We start from the raw sequence: 17,721 nt of genomic DNA, 5'->3' as shown, positions 1-17,721 counted from the left end.
CTGACGGGGAGCCCACTGGCCCAGGTTAGGACAGGGCCCCGCAGTCCCTGGAGGCAGAAGGGTCTGGTCAGGGGAGACGATGCTGTGTGTGCATGTGGGCTGTTGGGCCAGGGGTGTGGGAGCTGGACAAGGGAAGTAGCCAGGGCCCTGGGGACAGCACTGCTGACCTCTGACCTCCAGGGTCCTAAGAGGAGCCTCAGCCGGAGTGTGGAGGCTCCAGAAGCCAAATGGGCTGCTTCTAGAAGCCAGGCCTCGGGCTCTGGCCACAGCACTTCCTCTCTGGCCCTGGTCCCCGTGAACCCACCACGGCAGGGAGTGGAACGGCTCAGCGTAGCTCCAGCACTCCCACCAGGACCTCCTGGGTGTGGCAAGTGGCCTTGCTCAGTCCTTCCTGGTGACTCACTTGGGGGTGACCAGCTGAGGCATTGGGCACCCAAAAGGGTGCTGTTTAGGGAGCTGCCAAACGCCCAGCACCATGGCCACTCCACACCCGTGAGGGAGCAACAGAGTCTGACCTCCCTGCATGTCTTGGTTTAAACACAAACCACATGAGGGAAAGGGTGCTCAGCCACTTCAGTTGTGTCCAACTCTGCGACCCTGTGGCCTGCAGCCCACCAGGCTCCTCTTTCCATGGGATTCTCCAGGCAAGAATGCTGCAGAGGCTTGCCATGCCCTCCAGGGGATCTTCCCGACCCAGGGATGGAACCTGTTTTTCCTGCATTGTAGGTGGATTCTTTACTCCTGAGCCACTGGGTGGTTTTTCCAGTAGTCGTGCATAGATGTGAGTTGGACCGTAAAGGCGGCTGACCGCTGAAGAATTAATGCTTTCAAATTGTGGTGTTGGAGAAGACTCTTGAGAGTCCCTTGGACTGCAAGCAGATCCAACCGGTTCTGAATATTCACTGGAAGGACCAATGCTGATGTTGCAGCTCCAGTACTTGGGCCACCAGATGCAAAGAGCTAACTGGAACAAAGACCTTGATGCTGAGAAAGACTGAAGACTAAAGAAGAGGGTGACGGAATGAGATGCTTGCATGGCATCAGTGACTCAACGGACATGAATCTGAGGAAACTGGGAGATGCTGAAGGGAGGGAAGCCTGGCGTGCTGCAGTCTACAGGGTCACAGTCAGACACAACTGAGCAACTGAACAACACAAGGTGAGAACCAGCACACCGCGCAGAGCAGGTCCATGCAGGGGGCACTGCCCGCCCAGGCCTGGGAACCACGAGCTCGCTCTGCGTGCCCACCAGGTCCTTCCCAGGGGCCCTTACAAACAGAAAATACTGTCCTTGTTCTCACCACATCCAATTACAACTCCAGGAAAATCAAGACACAGACAAATTGTGTTTTCTATTGAAACTTATTATTTGCAGTAAAGAACCGCAAACTAGACGACTAAGAGTAGATACTCTTCAATAAGCCTTTTCCAACACACGAGACAGCCCCCTCTGGTCAGTGGTCCCCCGTCAGGCACCCCTGCTGCCGGCTGAGCAGAGACCCTGCGCGCCAGCGGCAGGGGGAACAGAGACCCCCAGCTCTGCCTGAGGGACAGAGAAGGGGAGAAAACGTAAGGGACACGAAATAACTTAGGTGGACAACACCTGAGGGGCAGGGTGCCCGCTGCCCCCCGGGTGGCGGGCAGTTGGGGGCTCCTGGGAGGGAGGCCGCCCCCACCTGAGCTCCCAGCCGGGTCTGCACTCCTGGGTGGGACACAGGCTGAGAGGAGGCAGGCAGCCCCAAGTCAGTGTGAGCAGATCTGGGTGTGCCCCTGCGGTGAGGGGCGACACACCCGCCTCACGCCACAAGCAGGCTTGACCCTCAGGCCCCAAACCATCTGAAGCTGTGCCGATCGGGAGGGAGGCCCTGACGAGGGGTGAGGTGGGGGGTGCTCCGGGGCGGCAAGCCCCCCACCCTGGGGGAAGCAGGCGGGACAAGCAGCAGCAGCACGGGCCGTGGCCTCCCCGGGCTCCGGCCGGGCCGCACTGCTGCTTGGCACGGCGCGCAGCGACATCTTTGGACCTGACTGCCCGCCCCCATGCCTCTCCTCCCAGTGCGGGACGCCCGCCATGGTCCTTGGCCCCTTTTCCCACGGCACCCTGCAGACTGCGTCTTCAGAGCCTGTCTAGGGACACGCCCAGCGGCAGCCATGTCCTTCATGGAGCTTCAGACAGGGCTTTAATTTCAAGGTGAGCAGCCGGGCCAGGAGGGCACGGGGTGCCAGGCAGGGCTGGCAGTGCGGCGGGAGCGCGTGCCCAGGGCTTCCGTCACGTGGAGGCGGCTGGCCTGGGGCGCTGGGCGGCGGGCAGCGGGTGGACGAGACACGGCGGCCGAGCGCCCCTGCAGGGCCAGTGAGACCATCCCCACCTGCAGGACTCTCAGAGGGACAGGATCTCAAAGTCTTCGTCTTCTGAGTCAAAGAATCTTTCCAGTCGCTCCGCGTCAGAAGAGTCTAGAAAAAAACGAGACAAAACCTCGGTAGACGCAGGCATGCGTCACTAAGTCTAGGGGGTGGGGCTGAGGGTCAAGTGCCTGAGGGCGCACAGGCCTCACCCCACGTCCCACCCACATGCCCTGTGAGGAGCACGTCCTGCCCGGTGCCCGACTGTCAGGGAGGCCTGAATGCAGATGGGGGGCGGGGCACCCCAGACTGCCCAGCTGGGGCACCCTGCTCCTGGCAGGGTCCGAACAGGCAGCAGAGCCCAGCCCTCAGACTCAGGGACGAGGGCCCCCACTGGAGGGCACCTAGCCACACCAGGCGGACCCCCTCTGCACAAGCTCCACTCATACTGGGAAGGTGCCCCCAGAACCACGGGGCTGTAGGGACAGAGCCCCAGAGTCTGCTTCACTGCAGAAGGCCTAGCCTGTCCCGGCTCCCAGGAGCCCAGGGAGAAGGCATGAAGCGGACACGCATAGTGTGCCCCCTGGGGGCCCCTCACAAAACCCCAGGGAGTTGCACCTGGGGCTCAGGCCACAGGTCAGCAGAACAGGCCCTGGGGAGACAGGGGAGGGCAGCATCAGGCAGACCGCACCCCAGCACGAGACCCTGGGGCCTCTGGACTCACCTAAGGACAAGTTGAGGACGTCGGGACAGGCCAGGTGGGAAGGCTGCTGCTCCACCAGCTCAAACATGGGCAGGGCGCCTCCCAGCAGGGACAGCTGTCGGCAGAGTGCGCGTCAGGCCACGGCGCAGGGAGAGCCAAGCGGAGGCAGGACCCACCGGGCCAGGCGGCCTTCCCAGGCAACCCCAGGGATGGGAATCCCAGGGGGTCTGCGACCACAGCAAGCATGACGGGGCGTCCAGGGGCAGGCAAGGCAAGCGCGGCCCCACACAGGGCGGGGCAGCTGAGGCGGGGGCTGGACCCCAGACCCCGACCAGCCTCCAGCCCACACCCCACGGGACATGAGCCACCACCCACCTTTCTCACTTGCTGACACCAGTCGTTAAAGTCATCCTCGGTCTCACAGAAGAACCCCTGCAACCAACACGTGCCGTAAGAGGGGCCACCTGGCCCATGGGCCCTCAGGTGCACCCTGGACATGCCGGGCCTGCCTTGCTGTCCGGCTGCGGTGCCCACCCCCCTCCGCCCAGACGGCCTCAGACCCGGCCTCGTTCTGACGAGCTCACACGGGCTCCTGTGAGACCCCCGCCAACGCCCTCCCCGGGGCCACGGGCCTCTGGGAGTGACCCAGACCCACAGGCAGTGCGTCTGGGGTCGCCCCTTCTCAGGACCGAATGCCTCGTGTCCACGGCTTGGGTGACCGGTACGTTGTTCTGATTTCTAGGGGTCCCTGGCCTCCCGCAAATGTATTCTGAGCCGAACCAACCCTTCCCGCCTTGCCATCAGAAGAGCGTGAGGAGGTACATTCTTAAGGCCCACCCGGCAGACACAGCAGCTCAGAAACCGAGCACGAAGCGCGCGGGGTGGGGAGCCCGAGGAGGGGCTGCGGTGAGGGGGTGGGGCCGGAGCCGCTCTGCGCACTTCTGGGCTCTGAACTGCCTGACGTCACACTAAGCGCACGACGGTGAAATCACGGGAGCAGGGGGCCTCCCTCCTGCAGCAGCAGCAGGACAGCGCCGATGGCGGGACACGGGGGACGCACCACGGCGATAGACGGGTCGAGCTCCGCGATGCTCATCCTGCCCGGCGGGTGCTGGCAATGGAAGCTCTCGTCCGGGACCGGGCAGCGGTCAGCAGCCGCCACGGCTGGCTGCGTGGTGTGGGGGTCCAGGTAGATGAGCTCCTCCCCTGGGTGGGTGGCGGGCGTCAGCGAGGGCAGGGCAGCCCCACCGCAGCCCCCAAAGCCACGCCGGCCTAGCGGAGGCGGCTTCGTGTCCAGTGGAGGGGCAGGGGGGGGCACCCTGAGGACCACCCACTTCCTTCAACCACAGCAGACCCCCACTCACCAACGTAGCCGATGAAGTAGTGGGCACTGTTGGGCTTCCCTCCGATCACGCCCAGGGACTGGGGCATCCGGAAGCAGTGCTGCAGGGAGCAGGGCTGTGAGCAGGGGCTCCCCGCGGGGCTGCGAGCACCGCCTCATAGAGCACGGCTCCCGACCCTGAGGCGCAGGTCCTTCGCGGGAGCCCCAGGCAGGGCGAAGGGGACAGCAGGGCAGCAAGCAGCCGCACAAGGGGTTGGCCCAGCCGCTGTAGGGAGGAGCCGGCACGACCCAGGGGGCAGAGAGGGGACAGCAGGGGGCTCCGGGAAGCAGCGGCCCCGGCCGCAGGAGGGGAGATGCCGGCACAGACCCACCTTGAGCGTGCCCGCGTAGGCCGCGTTGACGTCTGCCAACCCCAGGCGCAGCGGGATGAGCAGCACCAAGGGTCTCCAGGGTGCCGCGCGCCCGCCGCCCTCGGCCCCTGCCGGAAAGCCGTTGCAATGCCGCTCGGAGTCTGCGGGGAAGGCCTCGGCCCCGGCACAGGGAAGGCTGCTCCTGCATAACCTCCCTGCAAGAGGCAAACTGTTCTCAGGGGCTGCAAGGGAGGAGGTGCGAGTCCACCGCTAAAACACAGCTGTGAACAGTCCAGTGGGTCAAGAACAGCTCAGCCCTGGAAACTGAGCCTCAGATAAGCCTGCCGCTACAGGGACAGAGAGAGCGCATGCTTCCTACGTGTGCCCAACTGGAAACTTCTACTGTGAAATACAGCATACACACAGACTAGTGTGAGAGCACACTCACATGCGCCTGGGAAGCCACCAGCCAGGCGGACGCAGCGCTGACCGCAGGCCCGCGGCCCCCTCAGCAAGGGCAGCATCAAGCAGAAACGTTTCTTTCTTTTCCTTCTGTCTAAACACACCGCTAATCCCTCAGGGAACAGGCTTACTCCCGAGTTCAGTGTAGAAGACCCTCCAGCAGCCACAAGCGCCCAGGCACCCAGCCATGGCTCCTGGACACCCTTCCCCACTAAGGGGCCAAAAGTTCAGGGTGAGAGAACGCCAGGAGGGGGCCTACGACAGCACACACGCCTGGGCAGTCAAGGAGCCAGCCAAGTCTGGGACGGCGAGTCATGACCCAAAGGGAAAACCCCTTAAATTAAAAAAAAGATCCATGAATCTACTTGCTCGCAGAGTGCCAACAGATACCCAAGGTAGGGATGTGTGCACTGGAGAGTCAGGCCCTACTGGGTACCTCCTCAGAGCCCATCAAACACCCTCTTGAGTCCACTTGCTAATCAGAAGGGGTCAGGGGTGCGTCCTGAGCAGGTGCCTCCAAACCCTCAGACCTTCCTGAGTGAGGAGTGCCATGGAGCCATCCCCGGTTGTTACTGGGGGCTCTGGAGAGGTCTGAGGGAGGGGCTGGATGCAGGCGCCCCTCCACGCTGCTCCAGAGAAGGGAGTGTTCAGTCGCCAGTAGACGACAACCTGGACCCTCGGGCCTGTTAGTGCTGCCCCCATAAACGCTGAAAGGACTTCAGGTGTCTCTCCCGTTGGCTGCCTGAGTCCTGTCCTTGGGTACGCCCGTGCTCTCGTGAGTAAAGTGCTCCTGAGTCTCCCAGCTGCTCCAGCAAAGTCACGGACCCGAGGACAGGGTCATGGAGCCTCCAGCCAGTCCGTCGGAAGCACAAGTCCACCATCTGGACTCGCCCTGGGGTCTTCAGTGGGGGTGTGTGTGTCAGGGGGTTCTGCAGGCCTGCAGACGGGCGTCGCGGAACTGCTGGGCTGGGAAAACCCACACACGGGTCGGCATCAGGCTCTCCCCTCCTGATTTCCAAACACAGATTTCTGGGCTTCTCCTTACCCCTGACACAGTTGCTGGTAACGTGCACACTGCTGCAGACAGCCAGCTCTAAAAGGTAGTCGTTCTACCGCACCTCCTTCTAAAGCATTCTCTCTACGCTGCACTTCCAAAGGTCCTTCCATCACTGTTACCGGTCCTTTCCTAGGCTCCTGAACTACACTTCATTCCATCACTGTTCACTGTGCCGTCACCAGCACTAAAGGTGTATACTCTTCCCTGAGTTTTGTACATGTCAACTTCTGACAGGTAACCTTTAAGCTTGACTTTTTCAACCCAAAAGCTGAGATAGAAAGCTTGACGTTTCTAGACAGTTCAGATCCTGTCCTTTTCCCCTGCCTGCTCCGCATTAGCTCACGCTACCGCCCCAGGGACGCAGCTGCCCTGCTGCGCCGTCTCTCAACTTTATCTGAGTTCTGCTTTGCCAACCAAGAGGCCCTTCTGTGAGGAGGACACCTTCCTGCTGGCGCGGGGTCCACCCACACCTGGCCCAAGACAGGAGCAGTTCGCGCACCCCACACGGCCCGCCCCGCACCCTGACAGGCCCCTGCCCGTGGGTCCCAGCCCCGTTCACACCGTCAGCGTCTGAGCTCTGCTCCCCCCTCAGCCCCGTTCACACTGTCAGCGTCTGAACCCTGCTCCTCCCTCAGTGACGACAGGCAGACCACAGCTTTGCCTGTAGACCTTGTGAGTCTGGGTGCTCCTCGGAATTCTAAACCTCTCACAGCGTCTGGGGGCCAGGAAGATGCTGTGGCATTCCTCATGGGGCATCAGAGCACACGCAGGCCCAGACCACGGGCACCGAAAACTCCACCCCAGACGCAGAAGCAGGGCGCCCAGCGCCCTCCTGCCCTGCCCGGAGCCCACTCACTCACTGATATCCGCCATCACCACTGTGTTGTCCATTGCCACATGCACAGCCAGGGCGCTCCAGGTGTCGAAGACAGCCAGCTTCCTACCGGGGAGGGGAGGACACCCCGATGAGCCTGCCCGGCTCGAGCCTCCTGGCCTCTGCCAGCCGCAGCTGTGCAGGGGAGGTCGCGCGAGGAGCCGTTCAGGGACCCACTTCCCAATCAGGCCAGCACACGGGCAAGAGTCAAAAGCCCAGCCCAGGCCTTGCCAAGCCTGAGGCAGCCCGGCCACCCCAATCAGCCCAGCCTGCGCCCCCGACACGCCGAGCTGACAGCACAGTGGGAGGCGCCATGCTGGGCGGGCGCCTGTGGCCGAGGAGTCACAGCCTGAGAGGAGGGGGCTCTGTCTAACCTGGGGGCTCTGCAGGGGCTCCCAGGACCCAGGTGGACACACCCTCACTAAAAACAGATTCCGTCTCCTAAGACCCCTCAACACGGTGACCTCTGAGGACCCTTCTGAGGGTCCTGAAAAGGCCAAGAGAGCAAGAGAGCCCTCGTTTCCTTCGGCGGCAGAGGCCCGGGCGAGTGTGAGCAGCCTGGGCACGTACTTGAGGACTTGGGCGACGGTGTTGGGCCCGTACCACTGGCCGATGGACTTGCCCTCGCCGACTCCCATTTGTGCTGCAGGAAACAGAGGTTAGCGACCCTCACCCCCCTCCGCGTCCCGAAACCCCTCCTACTCCCCATCCCAGAGGCCGTGCGGGCCGTGTGGCCTGGGAACGCTGGCCGAGAAGCCTGCCTCACGGGAGCTCCTGCCTAGCGCCAGGATGTGCCACCGCCGCCCGCAGGGACACCCTTCTCTTCAAGGTGCACCCCCCTCGGACCCCAACCCTAGCCCAGGTGGGGGAGCGGACTGAGGCGGAGCTCAGGTCAGTGAACACAGAGCTCCGCCCCGTCCACGTGGGTGGAGGCAGGACGAGACAAGCTGGCCAAGACTGCGGGGAGTCTGGACAGGCAGTGCTGCCATCGCGGGGCGCCAAGGAGCAGCCTGCGAGGCCTGCAAGCTGCTGTTCACCAACGCCAGGCTGACAGCATGTGAGCTCGGGCAGAGAGCCGCATGGAACCCCAGCTCTCACAACAGAGGCGCCCTCGAGGCCCACGCCCGACGTGCCGCACCCCCCACCTATCTGATGGATGGAGTAGCAGCTGTCCTTCCTGTCCAGGAACGCCTGCAGGACGCTGCAGTAGCTGTCCGGCTGCCTCTTCCGCTGCGTCCACCTCCAGTCTATGGGGGATAGACACACAAGTTCAGTTTCCCCAAACACAGGCAAGCGGCCGCCGTCGTCACAAGGCTCTCACAACACAGGTGGTGCCCATACTTCCCGAGAGACTCCCTCAGCGGGAGAACTGCGTTCTTCAGGGTTTCAAACATACACACGCCAACGCGTCAAAGCAGACGCACACAGAAATGGAGACTGGCTCAGTGCTTTAGAGACGACTTCTGAAACACAAACGCTTACGAGCGTCGTCAGAGCCGCTTTCTTTAATCAACGGAAACTTCTCGGTCGTTACAAAGAAAACCCCGAAGCCCCGGAGTGCACGGTGATGCCCCCTGCCCCCCGAGAACGTGCCGACTCGCAGAGACTCACCGCGGCCCAGGTGCCGGCACACCAGGGCCTGGGCGAAGATCATCTGTCCGCACCTCAGCATGCAGCCCCAGCCCGTGTCCGAGGTGGGGCCGGTGCCCCCTGCCGTGGAGGGCGAGAGAGGCGCGCACGTCAGACCAAGGCCGGGCCCGCCAACGACCCGCTCCCGCTGAGGGAAATGCCCTCACTCCCCTCGTTAGGGGACAATGTGTGAACAAGTCTCAGAGAAACAGAACACCTAGACACACGCAAAGAGACCTCAGCCTCACGAGTGATGCAGAGTGGGAGCGGCGTCCCCAGATGTGCGACAGGCCCCGCGGCTCGCAGACGCACAGCGGACACGGCCTGCCGCAGAGGGCGGGCTCAGAGCGGGCCGAGCGCCTGCAGCTGCAGCCTCGGCAGCACGCGGGTCGCCCCACCGCACGGTGGTCTCGTGCTGCGGTCAGTGGCACAGACCACGGCCGGGAGAGCCGCCGAGCTCCCCCGACGGCCACTCACGCAGGCTGCCGCCAGCTGCCCTTCCCTGGGGCTCAGACAGCGCCGCCCGCCCAGTGGCTCCAGCCCCATGGGGGCCCAGCAGGAGCGAGAGCGAGAGCGAGCCTGAGGTGTCTGACAAGCCTGCGGCAGGATGCAGCCCCGGGACAGGGAGGTGCCCCCGGCTCCCGAGCTCTGGGGACAGACAGCAGCCCCCTGAGGAGGGAGCTGATGGAGACTGGCCGCCAGGGACACAGCTAGGAGCCCCGCCTTGCCCTTCAGGGCCTACAACCAAGAGCGGACCCACCAGGGCAGCTGAGGGGCGCGACAAGGGCTTCCCAGCGCCCAACCCACAGCGCTGCCAGCTCCAACCCGGGCCCAGCGCAGAGGCCCGGGGCCTCCAGGAGCAGAGGTGGCCTCAGCACCAAGAGGGGCCATGCGCTTCCGGCCGCGCTCCGCTCTGCACTGCCAACAGCAGGCGTGGCTCATCGCCAGGCCCCAGGCCCCAGGGAGCAAGCGTGGCCACTGTCGAAAGCATCCCCGGTGCGGCAGGACCGGGACCCCAGGCTGCGGCCGAGCTCTGCAGCCAGAAAGCTGCCTGAGGGCGACACCAGGGACAAGCCCTGGCGCTGAGCTCTGTGCTTCCCGCTCAAAGCACTCGCTGCAGCAGGCGGTACTCACCGATGGCCGGGAAGTTCTTTCTGTACGTAAACCAGAGTCTCGATGCCACATCGGCCAAGATCTCGTCCTTTTCTAGAGAATGAGAGAGGGGACATGCACACATGGCAGTAAGCGCCCAGGCCTGTGTCTCGGGAAGTCACAGACAACTGACCACCATGCCGCTTTCTGCAGGAGAGGAGGGCAGTTCGGCAGGGCCGTACCTGTGAGGACACTGTACTTCCTCCCGAGGATCCAGACAGGCTCCGAGGTCTCAGGGAAATCCTCAAACTCAGCAAATCGGAGCGTGTCGTAGGTCAGGGTAGCTATGGAAACCAAAGACACACTCTGATGGCCGTTTCCTGATTTTATAAACGAGGATCAGAGATCATGCACAGCGTCTCTGTACAGAGAGCCCACGTGGAGTTTGGGGCCTCTGCACGGCCACCACATGAAGAAGGGGGTGCTCGGTGCTAGGGAGCAGGGGCCAGGGCCAGGCCCAGGCACAGAGGGGCGGGAGGAGTGGCCCCCACAGCACAGGGGCCACCCGCAGTGCACGGGGCGCGGGTTTGATCCCCGGGCCAGGAAGATCCCCTGGAGAAGGCACGGCTACCCACTCCAGCGTTCCCACATGCAGAACTCCACAGACACAGGGAACTGGCACCTACAGTCCCCGAGGCCACAGAGAGTCGGACACGACCCAGCAACTAACACATCAAGCCCCTGTTTCAGACTCGAACCTAAAAGACAAACAGACGGGCCCAGACCTCCGTCTCTGCACGTGGGGCTGGTCTGGACGGCACGCGAGGCGGAGCAGCAGCAGTCTGGCTGGGCCACCTTACCCGGCAGGGCGCCACTCCAGACAGCAGCGTGGGACCCCGGGGCTGCGGGCGCCCTGGAACCCAGGGTACAACCCCCGCTTCCCGCGGAGCTGCGTGTGCACTGTGTCCACCTGCGGCCCATGGCGCAGCTTCAGAGAAGCCGGAGCCCGGCGGACACCCTCCCTCTGCCCTGGGCTCCCAACGCAGCAGCTCATCCGCCACCCACGGGGCGAGGCCCACGGGGCATCCCGGGCACCCTGCTCCCGGCTGCCGCCTCACCCGCTCCAACAGCGCCCCCACCCCGTCCACATGCACCTCCACTCAGCTCTCCGGAAAATCAAAGACGTGGAATGAGCTTCTCCCACACTTGATTTTATTTTTCATTAACAGCCCTACCTTTTAGTAAACAACAATTTACTAAAACAATCCAAAGCCCACAAAACGTAAAGCATCAGCTGCAGCCTCGTGCCTCCTTGCAGAAGCCGTCTGTGCCGACTCACCTGCGTTTCTTTGTCCGGAGTCCTGGCGCCTCACAGCGTCCTGCCGGCACCCCCAGCCCCAGGAAAGGCAGGCAGAGGGGCGCAGGTCCCTGTGGGGCCCCCACGGCTGGGGGTGCCCCGGCACACAGTCAGCCTCTGGGTGGGGAAAGCTCCTCACCCATCACCCAGAACATGTCCCGGCAGCACAGCCGGGATGCAGCCCTGAGCCCTTCCTGAGAAGGGTTCACGAGAGGCCGGCAGACAAAGGACTCCAAGGTCGGCGTGCGTCACCAACGTCAAGGACAGAGGCACGTGCTCTGCTGGCCCTGAACGGCTGCACTGCTGCTCAGCCAACCTGCGCTCCCAGGGCTGCGGACAGCGCTCACGACACCACACGCCGGCAGCAAGAGAGGCCGTGTGCTCAGCACGCACCAGGAACCCCCCAACGCTGGGAGCCAGCTCTGCCTCCTGCCCATCGCCCGAAACCCCACGGGCACAGAGGGGCCCTGCACCTCCACAGCGGCTCCCAAGGGCCCGGGCGAGGCTGCCCTGCTCTGAGGGCCTGCCTTGTCCGTGCGTCCCCCATGTCCGCCAGGCTGGCTTGCAATCAAGGATTAATAATTTAACCTGCAAGGTTCTCTCTAGCCCTTTCCACACAGAGGTGTTTGTTTGTGCACATGACTGTAACCCAGCAGGAGTGAGCCGCAGCTCCGTCTCCTCAGAGAACACGTCTGTGTCTCTGCCTGTGGAAGCCGTCCCCACATCTTCAGAGGGCACGGCCGCCTCAGACCGCAAGGCTTACACACGTGTGGACTCACGCCTGCCACGATGACTCCAAGGGTGCAGGGCCAACAGGACCTGTCTGATCTCAGCCCGCAGCGCTGCGCGGCAGTGGCGCTCACCCTGCAGGCCCGCAGCCAGAACCCGAGGCGGCCCTGCCTACTAAGCCCTGGAGCACTCTGAGGACAGCGGGGCACGCACACATCAGAGGGCCCTGGGGTGCGCCGGAGACGCCAGCTTCCAGCGAGGTGAGCAAGAAAAGGGGGCGCGGCTGCTCTGAACACTGGTGATAGCAGCGCCCGCAGTGGGCGGGTTCTCACCCAAGAAGGGGCACACAAGGAAGCAGGCACGGCTCTCAGGGTAAGACGCCGACTTTATAGGCAACACAGCTAACTTCAGAGGGAAGGGGAAACACGTGTCCTCCCTGTTAACACGTCACCGAGTCCCCCGCTGTGACTCACAACATTACAGGCTGGGCAGCCTCGCAGTCTTCACTGCCCGAGGTTCCTGAAGGGACCACATGGGCAGGAAGCCGCCAGGGGTCCCGCAGCCCACACCTCCCGCTCCTCCTGGAGGCGGGACCCTTCTGGGCACAGGTCACGGCTCCTGTGACATCGGCCTAGGACACCCCAGGCCCAGCTCCCCTCTCTGCACCCTGCGGAGCGCCCGGTGGTCTCAGCCCACACCCTTCTCCCCTATGCCAGTTAACTCGCTGGCAAAGCAGGAGCTAAAGAGAGAATGGATCAGCACGTGCAATGAGCCCTGGTCCTCCCAGGGGGGCGCAGGGAGGGCAGCACACCCATCTCCACAGTCCGAGCTGCGACACCTGGGCCAACGTCCTCCAGAATTAGCCCGGCCACCCAGGTGACCTGACAAGCCCTGGCCCCAAGAACAGGCCTGCCCCCGGCGCCAGCATGGAGTTCATGGACCTGCAGCTGTGGCCAGAGAGGCAGAGCCAAGGGCTTCTCAGCCTTGGGGGTACAGGCCAACCCTCCTGCCCCCGACACCCGCCACAAGCCCCTGGCAACCCCTGACCTGAGGCTCAGCCTCTGCAGTGAAGGAAGGACAGACCTCTCCGAATTCCAATCACTTCTGCTGTTCGACTTTCTATTGAGATCAGACTCTGGAAACAGAGAACCCACCTGCTGGCCGACACACAACTCACAATTCTGAGCCTCCGTTTGTTCACTTAGGAACGAGGGCGAGTGGCCAACTCTGCCCGCGGGACCCCAGCCCGGTGCTTAGCATCTCCGGGTCCCTCCCCGTGAGCTCAGGCCGTGAGGCGTGTCTGAGGAAACTTAATCGCCCTCCGCGAGCTGAACACCACCGCTGCTCATTTTCAGTACTGATTTAGCCCAAGTGTGTTCCATGCTTCTGGAGGGCAGAACACAAGGTCAGCAAAGACTGCAATGGAAACCCCGACACCTTCCATTTTTAAATGAACCTTCACAATCACTAAGCCTCATGCAGCCCGATCCACAAGAGGAGTCCATCCTCAGAAGTTCCTACCCTGACTCATCCTCAGACTGACCGGCTCCACCGGCTGAGGACCAGCAGCCTCCACACTCGGCCCAGAGGCAGCCTCGTCTCACAACACAGACCCACAAGGGGAACCTGGGATCCTCATCTATGAAGCTCACACACCTCCTGAGCTAAAAGGAGCCCGACTTCCCAAAGAATGCCAGTCTCCAGACGCTCGGGCAGTGACTCTGATTTGAAGAAGACACAGGAGAAGCAAGACATGCACTGTCCTCTTTGAGAAAGGCTTTTAAAAGCATTTTTTTCCACCCAGTCACCTCTTCTTCCCAAGGGTGTCCCTGATCTCACCAGGAAGAGAAAGCAGAAAGTCCACTAATAGGATGGCAATTCTATTTTTAAATGTTTCAATTTAACGTTATTAACATGATTGAAAAATAGCAAACTGTACTCAGTAAACGTAACCAGATAACTTAGTCTCAATTACACGGTAACTCAACCAGGGAAAAGCACAAAAAATATGCACCATTAGAATTCTTTAGAGCTTAGTGTAATGTACCACACTTCAAAGACGTTTTTCCAAAACATGTATGTTTCTGAGATTATATCTTATAAACACGTGTTATACCTTATAAACACGTATTACGTATGCTTTTAGAATAAAACCAAAAGACGGGTCCTCCCTTCTTTTCTTCCACAAAGATGCTTATATTTAAAATAACGAGTTTGCAAGTAGTTAGTTTTTTTCAAATCCCAAATCGTTTATACGAAAATGCTGGCACTGGAAGGACTGATGCTGAAGCTTAAGTACTTTGGCCCCTGATGCAAAGAGCCAACTCATTAGAAAAGAGACTGATGCTGGGAAAGATTGAAGGCAGGAGGAGAGGGGATGACAGAGGATGAGATGGTTGGATGGCATCACCGACTCGATGGACATGACTTTCAGCAAGCTCCGGGAGTTGCTGATGGACAGGGAAGCCTGGCTTGATGCAGTCCATGGGGCCACAAAGAGTGGGACACGACTGAGCAACTGAACAACAGTTCTCAATGAAAAAAGGAAGCAAAGGAAGGAAATCAATGGAAGGAAAGAAAAGCTGGAACTTTAGGGGCACCAGGACACTGCCCAGGCCACTTTAGTGAACACACCAGAGAGAAGGGACTCCAGCCGGCCTTCAGTGAGCCTGACTGCCCTCCTCATCCCCTACACGTTACACCAACACGCGGATTTCCATTATACACAAACCCTGCAGCCCGGGAACACCTACAGGACAGGACCGTGTGCATCCCCAGCAACTCAAGTTCTGCTTCTTCCATCACCAACCACCTGTCAGACAAAGGCAAAGCCCAAAGATGAAGCACCAGACACCAACTCTGTCCTCAAGGAGCCGACAGCATGTTCAGTGCCAACCAGAGCGGGCTGTGAGGACAGGCCTGGGGTCTGCCTGCTGCCTGCAGCCCAGGGCATCCAGCCCCGCCTCCCCTCCCACTCAGGCCCTTAGAGACCTTGCTCAGACCGGCCCCACACACTTCTACCTCCAGCCCAGGCCTCCGCCCTCAGCTCCAGGCCCGCAGACCCGAGGCCCTTTGGACGATACGACACGGATGTCCAGCAGGCGCCTCACTCTTAGCCCCTGCAAGACCCCCTCCTAACACCTCCCTAGCACGTAGAGCTCCCCGGGCCTCCCTGCATCTCCCAGCTCAGGCCACAGAGCGCGGTATTTCAAACCCCTCCCATCCCGCGGCTGGCCTGCACACTTCCCACCACCACAGTCCTCCTGCCCCAACCTGCAGAGGCACCAGATTTCAACCCCCTCTCCCCACGAGGACCCAGCCCTCCAGGTTCGCGCGTGGCTCACTGTTGCAGCCTCCTGACGGGCCTTCTGCTCCTCTGCAGCAGAGCAGCCAGTGCGAGTCACGTTACTCCTCCTTGAAAAAGCCCCCAAAGCAGCCCCGTCCCACTCACATGCCCACGAGCCAACAAGGCCCATGACCAGACCTTGTCGCTGCCCCGCCTTCAGTTCGCTCACTCCCACCCACTGCGCCCAGGCCACTGGTCGCTGCCAGAGCAGGCCACATGCCCTTCCCCCTGCACTGCTTTTGAGTCCCAGTCAAAACTGGCTGCCTCTGTGGTGAGATCTTTCCAGGCCATCCTGATGATTCCAACTCCCTCCTGCTGGGCCCACAGCACTCTCCCACGAGCCACACTGTGGGTGTCACGTCTAACATGTCAGTCAGGACACACTTTTTATCTATTTCGTTCACTTCTCTAGTCACAAGATGTAGAACAATGCCAGACACAAACCCACACTCACTAATAAACACAGCTATTGAACGGATGACTGTAAAAACCACCGGAACTGCATAACGTTTGGCCAGGAAGGCAGAACCTGTAAGGACTCCGGAAATCAGGGCAGGCTGGACATTAACGATCCCAAAGGACGCACAGCATCAGGTCAGAAAGAAAACTGATCCCCACACCCTAGAGTCACAGACATTTCTGTCAGCATCAGCAGAGGCCTTCACATGCAAACATCTCTGCTTTGAAGCAGGGATCAGGGTTCCATGAAGCCTCCATCATGTGGCTGCTCTTAACTCGAACAGGAAGGCTTCCACGTTCAAGGTAAAACGACCACCATAAAACTGTGCTTTCCACCCTAACCGAGTCTCTCAAGGAATGGTCTTAGTAAGTAAATAATTCTATTCCTTCCCCCATCCAGGGGCGTAGTCCTTTTTGTTTTAAACAGCTTCACGACACATCTGGCTAACATCACATTTTGGGAATCATGGCTACCATCTCCTTCTACTACCTAACACGTTGAACTGACAAGATGCCACAAATCACTGAAATATTGGCCATAAAGGTTTATGTCACAGCTTCCAAACTGAGAGTCCAGTAAATGCCCATTGCAGCTGCTGTCCAAGAAGAGAAAAATGAAGCAAAAACAATGTCATCCAGGATGACAGGGGGAATTCAGCCAGAAGAGAGTCTGTACCGTTGGGAGGGTTCTTAACACAGATCACTTCCTACACATTTTATAAAAGGAGTAACCCCGCTGTGGGATGGAAAAAGAAGGCCTTTCAAGGTGTAAGAATGCTTTCAAGGATACTGGACAAAGATCCCCAACAGCGTGCCAGCAAAAATTAAAGAAGTGTCCGCTCCGCAGCAGAAACACAATGAAAAGAGACGGAAACAGCACACACACACAGACACACGGATGCGCGCACGCCCTCCCAACCCAGTCCCCACACACTCCGCATTGCTGTGAAGCTCCCAAGAACTTGAAACACGATGAGGCGGAGTCAGCCTGTCCTTTCAATCACGGGGAACACTGGGATCATTTATTGGTTACTGAATTTGAAGAGGAAAACATGCGTGCGTTGTGAGTACTGAAGTATTCCCCTCGCCTGCAGCCTACCCACGGAACTTTGTGAGAGTTGAAGTTTCCCCTTCTTAACTCCGGGCGGGGGTGGGGGGGACAAAAGCTTCCCGTCGCCGCGTCAGAGACCGGCTTCGCCGGCCCCGCCGCACCACCCGGCGCCCCCGCCCGCGCCCCGCGCCGCCCCTGCTCGTCCCGGCCGCCCTCGGGCCCCCGGGAGCGGCCGCCGGGGCGCCAGATACGCCGACCCTGACCGGGCTGTCAGCCCCGCGCCGGCCGCCCAGGGACGCCGCCCGCGCCCCGCGCCGCTTCAGGCCCGCGCCCCGCCCCGCGCCGCGCCGGCGAGGCCGCAGCCTAGGCGCCGGCGCGCAGCGGCTCGGCGAGGGCCTCCCCGGCGGACCCGCGCCCCGCCGGCCCTCACCTGCGTCCATCTTCGCTCCAGGGCCGCCGACTGAGCGCGGCGTCGCTCCGACGGCTGCGCAGCGCGACGCGACGGGCCGCCGCCCGGGCCAATCCGGGTCGCGCGGCGCGGGCGCGGGCGGGGCCGGAAGTGCGGGGTAGGAAGTGCGCGGCCGCGGCGCCGCCGCCATCTTGGCGTACGGCGCGCCCGGCGTGGCGGCCCGGGCCCGCGCGCTCGGCCTCCCGGCGGCCAGCGTCGCGCCCCCGGGGATCCCCGCGGCGACCCGCCGCGGCCGCGGAGGCCGGCGCTAGAGAGCCGCAGGGCGCCGGGGCGGGCGGCGGGCTGGCAGCGCGCGCGCGCCCGCCGGGGCGGCCATCTTGCCGTACGGACGCGCCCCGGGCGCCATGTCGCCGGCGGGCGCCGCAGGCCCGGGGCGCCCCCGCCCACCCCCGGCCCCGCGCGTCTCGGGCGGCGCACCTCCTGGCGCCCGGGCCCTCGGGCGCTCCGAGAGTCGGGCCGGG

The 17,721-nt window shown here is 61.9% G+C and overlaps 1 protein-coding gene across 2 annotated transcripts; it reads right to left on the bottom strand.

Annotated features, from left to right (window-relative positions):
* Positions 1 to 1,343: 1,343 nt before the first annotated feature.
* ATG4B (autophagy related 4B cysteine peptidase) lies at positions 1,344 to 17,405 on the bottom strand. Of its 2 annotated transcripts, none has more exons than XM_061412944.1 (13): positions 17,222 to 17,405; positions 10,092 to 10,193; positions 9,892 to 9,963; positions 8,740 to 8,838; positions 8,274 to 8,375; positions 7,699 to 7,771; positions 7,115 to 7,194; positions 4,757 to 4,950; positions 4,408 to 4,486; positions 4,104 to 4,249; positions 3,419 to 3,475; positions 3,065 to 3,158; positions 1,344 to 2,451 (listed from the first exon to the last, which is right to left on the bottom strand). In XM_061412944.1, the coding sequence occupies exons 1-13, from the start codon at positions 17,388 to 17,390 to the stop codon at positions 2,378 to 2,380; spliced, it is 1,341 nt and encodes a 446-aa protein (XP_061268928.1). In that variant the 5' UTR covers positions 17,391 to 17,405; the 3' UTR covers positions 1,344 to 2,377. The 2 variants fall into 2 exon arrangements, with proteins under 2 accessions (XP_061268928.1, XP_061268929.1); XM_061412945.1 differs by lacking the exon at positions 17,222 to 17,405 and adding an exon at positions 11,189 to 11,335.
* Positions 17,406 to 17,721: the final 316 nt, after the last annotated feature.

The sequence above is a fragment of the Bos javanicus genome, chromosome 3 (assembly GCF_032452875.1).
Source record: "Bos javanicus breed banteng chromosome 3, ARS-OSU_banteng_1.0, whole genome shotgun sequence".
Lineage (NCBI taxonomy): Eukaryota > Metazoa > Chordata > Mammalia > Artiodactyla > Bovidae > Bos > Bos javanicus.
Note: the sequence above shows the minus strand (reverse complement) of the source record. Positions and strands in the feature narration are given on the sequence as shown.

What these genes read in the sequence shown, in the direction of transcription:
- ATG4B (XM_061412944.1), bottom strand. Translation starts at nt 17,390, where the DNA reads ATGGCGGCGGCGCCGCGGCCGCGCACTTCCTACCCCGCACTTCCGGCC. An exon ending in TCGACCCGTCTATCGCCGTG is followed by an intron (nt 3,476 to 4,103) that starts GTGCGTCCCCCG and finishes TGTTGGTTGCAG; the next exon opens with GGGTTCTTCTGTGAGACCGA. An exon ending in GGTGTCAGCAAGTGAGAAAG is followed by an intron (nt 3,159 to 3,418) that starts GTGGGTGGTGGC and finishes CTCTGCCGACAG; the next exon opens with CTGTCCCTGCTGGGAGGCGC.